A 7,843-nucleotide genomic window follows, 5' to 3' on the forward strand; every position below is an offset into this window, starting at 1 on the left:
TCTGGAAATCAATACCATTTTCATTCTCATATCACCAAGTCTTTGGAATCACAGTTACACAATGGCCATTTCTGCAGTTGATATTCTGATTTCTAGAATGTGCCCATCAAATATCACCAGTCTGTTTTTTTGCTTTTCCCAGTGATGTATTTAAAAAAAAAACACATTTTTTTAAAGATTGGAGGCCTACTTTATTTAGATAAGGGCAATAGAAGATTCCTGGCTGTGTCAACAGAGCCAGGATAATGGAGATGTTTTTAAGGAAACCTTTAGGTTAGGTATGTTGCAGAGAGGAATACACACCCATACTCCTCCATTGGAAACCGATGCATACTGTTTCTACTGTAAAGGAGTTGTGAAACTCTTTCAAGATCCTTAGAGGTGACCTGGATCCTTATCATTCTGGAGCTTCTATCTCCCTGGCAACTTAATTTCAGGGGTAAGTACATCTCTCAGCAAATATATGGCTTATACTGTCACCTAAGACCCTAAGGATTTTTTTTTCATTAACAGGAAATTAGACCACTGGCTTTTAATTTTTTTTTTATTTTTTCACTCATCATTTATTTACAAATACACATTATAATTTTTATATACATTGCACATTTACATGGTAGAAAAGTACAAAACTATATATTTAAATGAATTTATATTTAACTTGCCATGTTTGAAAATATAAAATTGCATCAGAAAAAAGTATTATGAAAAGCAAGAAACTTGAACTGATAAAGCTTCGATAGAACTTTTAGTGAGTGACACATTGGTTGAAAAAAGAATTAATTTGAAAGGTACAGCTGACTAGCTTAAAAGGAAACACCAAAAGGGCCAATGTTTGGCCTTTACCTTCCTTTAGTCTCCTGATACCCCAACACTGTTTCTTTGGACATGTGACATTGTATAAGTATATTCCTAGAGTTCTAAAACTGCATTCAGTCCTCTTTCACAAATACCATCAGAACAAGAGGACTGAAGTAGTAGTTTCCTCAAAGATGCACAGCCTCTGTACCTTGTATTTGAGTTAGAGTTATAATGCCTTTTGGTCAGTCAAGATTCCTTGTAAACAAAACCCGAGGGATCATGTATGTACAGATCAGGCAGCAGAGAATCCAATAAATAAACATGACAGAAACTGACATGCAAGTTTGTTAAAAGTGGAAAAGAGTCTAACCAACAGTGAAATGATGGGAGACAAATGAGTGGGTGAGAGTTAAGGAATGGACTTAAATGGTTTACAAGGAGAAAAAAAAAGCTTTTACTTTACAAGCAAGAGACCTCACAATAAATAACAACTGCTCTTTCTTTCACTAATAAATTTCTTCAAAAACAAGGTGTACAGTCAACCAGACATTTTATGTATAAATTATAAAACATGACACAGTATAAATAAATGTCTACAAATCTCAACTATGGGCCTCATCCAGTAGACCTCACAATGACCACCTCTCTGTGCCCAGTGAGTAACAAGGTGGCCTGGGAGAGAGTTTTAGGACAAAGGTCCTTTACTGTATAGTTTTACCCCCAAATAAATAAGCATACACTTATTTACAGTATGGACAATATATTTTTTTCTTTTTTCTTTTCTTTCTTTTTTTTTTTTTTGTTTGTTTTTGCCCAAAGGCTATGTTAACACTGAACACTGTTGGAGGCTTTACCACTCTAGAATGGAAGATATAGGAAAGCTGTAGTCCTGGTCTTCATCTTCCTCCTCTTCCTCCGTATCTTCTGAAATGGCTAGATGGGGGAATACAGGGGAGCTGTTGTTTAAATATGGACAACAACAGCGCAGAAGCAGCTCAGTGTATGTTTTCAAAGCCCTCTGATACAGCCATGTTACGGCGTTGCATTTTTATGTGACTTGCAGTGTGATGTTTGGTTTGGTTTGGTTTTGGTATTGCATTTTGACATATGCAATTGGTTAAATTTGATTTTTTAGTATTAAAAAAATTATCTATGAAGTCAAAAACTGCAGAAAGTTCTGAAGAATCAATGGCTCAGGTTTTACGGGCAGATTCCTGAAATTAGATAAAAAGCGCTCTTGTGTTCTACATATAACTACTTTGGGTCCTTAATTCAGAGTTAGTAGAGGCAACTGCAAAAAGAAAAAAAAAAGCAGCGGCCCATGTCTGATAATATAAAGCTGTCTTTGGAGAAAAATAACAACAACAACAATAACTTTTGAAGCAGTTAGTTTAGACTCAAGTGTTAATCAAGCAACAGCAAAAGCACACAATTAATGCAAAAGAATTAGGGGTGAGCAACTGGAGATAGGTTTTTAGAGACAACCCAATTGGTGATGATGATCACCAGCTTAAGTCTCCAAAGCCGGGAAACATGGCGAATTTTTCAGTAGGTCACGGAATTGCCGAATTGCCGTGAAACGTAGCAGCTACCAAACTTAGAACAGGGCTCATATGGGGAGGTCTGTAGTGCTTTTAAAGTCTCCATTGGCTAGGAATTGCCTGGGAAAGACTTACATTGCAGCTAGGTTAAAAATTGGCACTTACAGTTGCAAGATCCGGCGTGCTTTACTTCCAGTAGCACACCTGAGGAGCAGGCAGCTTCTTTCATGGCACACTCGCTGGCGTAAGTGGCATTGTCACTGGCACACACAGGCTCATCCGATTTACTGTCAGGGCACAGCTCATCACAGAGGGAGCATCGGCCTCTGCCAACCTTGAAATCCCATAAACATTTTTTTCCACCACTGCACTGGATATCTTCACAGGACTTTGCTTCTAGGATGTAATACATCTGTAATGAGTGCACTGATCACCCATTTCCCCCTTTTCTCCTTTCCTCTCTAGTTGCATTTAAGAAACACAAACATGATCTATATTTGATCGCTTACTAAAAGCAGGTAATGAAGATGTGACATAAAAGTGCTTCATAATTAAACATTCAAGCACAGACAGATGCATACACCCTGTGATCATCACATTCCATATAATGCATCATGAAAACACTTTTTTTTTTGGTGGGGGAAGGAGGAGGACAGGATTTCACAGTATCCTTGAGTTCAATATGCATCTAATTATTTCCTACAAGTGGGGACTTTTTTTTTTTTAGAAAAAAGAAGAATTCCATTAATTACTGGAATTTGATAACAGATTTTAGGAACTGTTAAGTAATTATTTTTCGCTTCCAGCAAGTCTGGCACTCTGAAGAAATGTGTAAAATGGTGTGAGTTTAAAATTTTCTAAAATGGAATACTGTTTTCTGTTTTTTGCTGGCATTTCAGAGAGAGAAAGAGAGAGGGAGGGAGGGAGGGAGAGAAAGAGAGAGAGGGAGGGAGGAAAGAAGAGAGAGAAGGAGGGAGGGAGAGAAGAAGGAAGAGAGAGAGAGAGAGAGAGAGAGAGAGAGGGAGAGGGAGAGGGGGAGAGGAGTGAGAGAATATAAAGGCTTACAGAAGGCTATAGTTTCCACAAGAGGCTTTGTGGTAACAAGTTTATCCAAACTAGAGAGCACCTCTTCCTCTGGTGAAACTATGCATTTGGGGGAAGTCTTAGCCTTTATTCATCTGTGAACCCCCGTTTTAATATTAGATTTAGCTCTTTTGATTCTCTGTTATCTCCTTTTCCTTCAATCCAGAATACCTACTGATACACTTTCCCTCATAGGCTAATCCAATCGATCTGCCCAGCAGACACGTGGCTTTTCTCAGATGGCAGGCACTGGAGTAGGTCACTCCATCATTCCCACAGAGATACTGCTCAGAGGAAGTGGGTTCTGGGCAAATCCGATTACACGTCACACAGTAGGCATTATTGGTCTGGTCCACCACACATGTAGAGCTGCCTGGGCAGAAAACATCGCGGCAGGTCTCTGGAAGAGAGAGACACAGAGAGAGAAAGAGAGAGAAACATAGTTCAATAAGCATCTCTGGTCCTTAGAACTTAAGTATTTGACTATTACTGAGGGAATCATGAAAGTGAACTATCTAGATTTAGCAAAGTATTTGGGGAGACCGATGGTTTAAAAAAAAACAACAAACTACAATTCTAGATTGGTTCTTTTTTGTTGTTGTTGTTGGTCATGGGGCTTGAACTCTGGGCCTGGGCACTGTCCCTCAGCTCCTCAGATCAAAGCAGGTGCTTGAGCCACAGCGCCACTTCCGGTTTTCTAGTGGTTTATTGAGATAAGAGTCTCACAGACTTTTTTGCCTCAGGTGGCTTTGAACCATGATCCTCAGATCTCAGCCTCCTGAGTAGCTAGGATTACAGGTCTGAACCACCAGTGCCCAGATTCTAGATTGGTTCTTTAATGACTCTTTCGAAGTTAGAAGAAGGCTCTTTTATTTTATATTACTATACTACTACTACTACTACTACTACTAGGCTCTTATGGTGATCTATATTATCTCCCAGCTGTCTTCCAGAGGGCCTACTTGAGATGCAAAGTTGAAGGAGAGAGCCAGGGTCTAGATCAAGGGTGGGACCTACTTTTACATTTGCCCTGGTACTGGACTTCCAGTTCTGGCTGTTCTTTACATCTGGCCTTGAGGAGTGCACACTCGTTGCGGTAGGTTTTCCCATCCAGTCCACAGACTGGACCCTTCCAGGTGATATTGGAACAATCTGGGGCACAGACACAGCGTGGTTTGTTCTTCTTGTTCATTCGGCATTTCTTTCCTGGTCCGCAGTCCACATCCTCACACGTTTCTAGGAGATTGAAAGAGATACAGATTGAAACTAGAATCAGAGGGTTGGCAGGTCAGTCAGGAAATGTTTAAGTGCTTTGTGTAATCAGACAGCCCTTGGTTCTGGGGCTGGAAGGACCCAGGTTCTCTCCTATTAAAGAATGAAAAGGGCACAAAGGTATAGGGGCTGTGAGCTGTATACCCCTCACCAAAATGCGTTTCCAGCCAGGCAGGTTGACTGGTTTCATCATTATACTTTAGCCAAGATGTCAGCAAACCTTGGTCTGCCTGCAGCACCGAACAGGCCGGATTCGATCGGGCTAGCCAGGCTTTGGGGGAGCCCACCTACAAAGTTCTCCTAGTCTCCAGCGCCAGCTAGTTAGTAGGAAAGCTGAGGGGAAGACGCCCTCTACCGTGGGCCCTGCAAGTTGGGGGGGGGGAGGAGGCGAGTCTTACCTTTACAAGGGATGCAGTTGGGGGCGCCCCCATTGAAAATCATCCACTTGAAGAGGGTGTTGTCGTTCACGTCCTCCTCGGTCCACGAGGTGCTCAGGCGTCCGGTGCTGCAGCACTCCTCCTTGCTCAGTTCTGTCTTGTATAGGACCTGGCAGCGGCCGTTCTTGGCTTGACGGAGCCAGCAATTCCCAGCTGTGAAGAGTCATGGGTGGGAGGTGAAGAAGGGTGGCGGCTGGGGGCAGGGAGGAGGGGCGGGGGAGAGGGCCAGGGGGCAGCTAGCGCGCAGAAGCCTTGGAGACTCGGTGGGGATGGGGAGGGGGGGTGAGTGTAGCGGAGGAGAGCAGGGAGCAGAAAACAGGAGAGGAGGGGAGGAAAAGAAATCGAAGGGTGGGAAAGGTGCGGAGGGGATGGGGGGGATGGGTTGGGATGGGGGTGGGTTGATCTCGTAGGTGGGAAGCGGGCGAGGGCCAGGGGGAGGGTGGGCGGGAGCGCGCACCGCGGGAGCACCTAGCCATATCAATGTCAGTTACCAGTGACCCAGACACAACACGTGCAGCCTGCGTTGACTTTTACTAGACTGTTTACTTTATTTCCTCCCATCTCATAGCCTGCAGCGACTCGAAGAGCAGATTAAAGAACCTGACAAAAATATTGCGACGGCTGTTTTTACATGTTGGCTTCATGTAGGCGGTAAGGGAAATATTCTGTGACAGGGGTTAAGAAATTAGGAGAGGGAAAGAGAGAGGGGAAGGAGAGGGAGGGAGGGAGGGGGAGAGAGAGAGAAAGAGAGGGGGGGAGAGGGATGCAGAACCGATCAAGCAAAAGACACTTGTGAAAAATGAAAGCAAAAAGCAACAGGGCGCAGCCCGGAGCTGCCCTGCGCGGCCTCCAGGAACAGCCCGCCCGTCCGACGGGCCCGTTTTGCAATCCTCCAGCCCCGGAGCACGCCCGCAGCCACCGGGATCTTTCGAAATCTCCCAGGGCTTCTTTTCCCTTGGCGCCCACGTTCCAGGCACCCAGGCTGCTCTTCTCCCCGAAAGGCGGGCAACCCATCGTAGGGGCCGGGGCAGACGGCTAAGGGTAGTGCCCAGGGAAGGCAGTTTTCAAGGCTGAAAACGAGAACGCTAGCACCAGGAGAGTCTAACATGTGAACGAGGGAGGGCTACTGCCCGTCTCTGGGCTCTCGACACATCGAAGAAGAAATCATTGCAAATAATACCACCACCCCCCTCTTAATTAATGCTCGTACTTGGGGGTAGGAAGACTTCTCATAAATCAGCACAGAGACTGTACCCATGATTGGACCACAGCTGCTATTAGGATTCCTGTTAAGAATTCTGCCCCCAAGACGACTAGAAATAAAACAAACCTATTTTCCATTTTCCAAGACAAACTTGAGAAAAAATGTTCTCCTGATCTCAAAATCTAAATCAGTTGTGAGTTGCTCATTGTTTCACCGAAAGTTCCCAGGGAGAGAACTGAAGCAACGAGGAGAAAATTGTAAAGTGTACTCGGAATTCGCAGGGGTAATAATTTGGCTGTCTCGTCTTTTGTATTTCTGTTCTTTCCTGTTTTCTTTTCTATTTTCTTTTCTCTTTTGTGGGGCTGGGGGAGGGGACAGAAAGGAGCATCCTCTAAGCAGAAAAGTACTTCCCCTCTAAAAATTTCAGCACCCACATTTCCAAGTTTGGGCAAAGTTTCTGCAACCACGTCCCACAGCCACCCAGGAAAATTCGGGCTCTCTCCCCCACCCTACTCCCCACCCAAGTCAAATTTTAAAGTCACATACACCCCCCCCCCAAAAAAAAGAAAAGATACAGCAAGGAGATAGGTTAGATTACAAGTGGGTCGACTGAAATCTCCAGGTTACAGATGCTTGGTCACCCTTGTCTACAGCCAACCAGGGGAGATAACATCTAAAGCCATCGTGGCCAAAACTTGGAGCACCTAGCCCCAACTAGGCGAGAGACTCCGGCTTCCTCCCTCCCTTTCCTTTCAAGGATCAGCGAGGTACAAACTCCGCTCTCAGTCCTACTTAGTGTCAGTAACCTCAGTTTCCCCACTCCTCTCCATCCCGGAGTCGTTAAGTTGGTCCAACCTCTTTCCCAGAGCGGCGTTGCTCAGGACAGACCCAAGTGTAGACGACGGAAAAGTAGAAAGCCTTTCCCTTCGCCCCGTTCTCCCCAGCGGACCCCCCCCCTCCCCTTGACTCACCCTGGGCGCTGCGGTCCTCCATGAACTGGCAGAGCAGCAGCAGCAGGAGGCAGAGCCCGCCGGGCTGGTGCCTGGTGCGGACCATCGTGGGGCAGGCGCGGGGCGAGCGAGGAGCGCGGCGGCGGCGGGTGGCTCGGGCAGGCGACGCGCGTCTGGGAGGCGAGCGGCGCAGGGCGCAGCGATCCTGGCGCGGCCCCGCGCTCGCCGCCGGCCGCCCGCGCGATTCAATGGACGTCAGAAGCCGGGCGCAGCCGCGCTTTAAATCTAGACGGGGGTCTCCGCGGTTTGCGGTGGGCGGTCTCCCAGGGTGTGGGGCTGTGGGAGGGCGGCCGCGAGCGAGGGTGTGCGCGGCTCCTTGGGGGTTGGGGAGCTTTTTAAAAAAGTTCAGTGTGAATCAGGTGACATTTCCCACCTTCTGGAAACCCTTCCCAATTATCTGTCGGAGGTGCCCGAAATCAAAGCGGCGGGAGGGGAATCGCCGAGTTCTTATTTGCGTCGGAGCGGGAGGGAGGGGGCAGACGATCGGGGCGGGGGGGG

The 7,843-nt window shown here is 46.3% G+C and overlaps 1 protein-coding gene across 2 annotated transcripts; it reads right to left on the reverse strand.

Moving 5' to 3' along the window:
- Positions 1-594: 594 nt before the first annotated feature.
- Fst (follistatin) lies at positions 595-7,768 on the reverse strand. Of its 2 annotated transcripts, none has more exons than XM_013018544.1 (6): positions 7,307-7,768; positions 5,093-5,284; positions 4,440-4,658; positions 3,598-3,822; positions 2,505-2,735; positions 595-2,012 (listed from the first exon to the last, which is right to left on the reverse strand). In XM_013018544.1, coding segments are annotated over exons 1-6 (954 nt in total). In that variant the 5' UTR covers positions 7,392-7,768; the 3' UTR covers positions 595-2,010. The 2 variants fall into 2 exon arrangements, with proteins under 2 accessions (XP_012873998.1, XP_012873997.1); XM_013018543.1 differs by having other exon boundaries at positions 1,605-1,731; positions 7,307-7,738.
- Between the last annotated feature and the right edge of the window lie 75 nt (positions 7,769-7,843).

The sequence above is a fragment of the Dipodomys ordii genome, unplaced genomic scaffold (genome assembly GCF_000151885.1).
Source record: "Dipodomys ordii isolate 6190 unplaced genomic scaffold, Dord_2.0 Scaffold41, whole genome shotgun sequence".
Classification (NCBI taxonomy): domain Eukaryota; kingdom Metazoa; phylum Chordata; class Mammalia; order Rodentia; family Heteromyidae; genus Dipodomys; species Dipodomys ordii.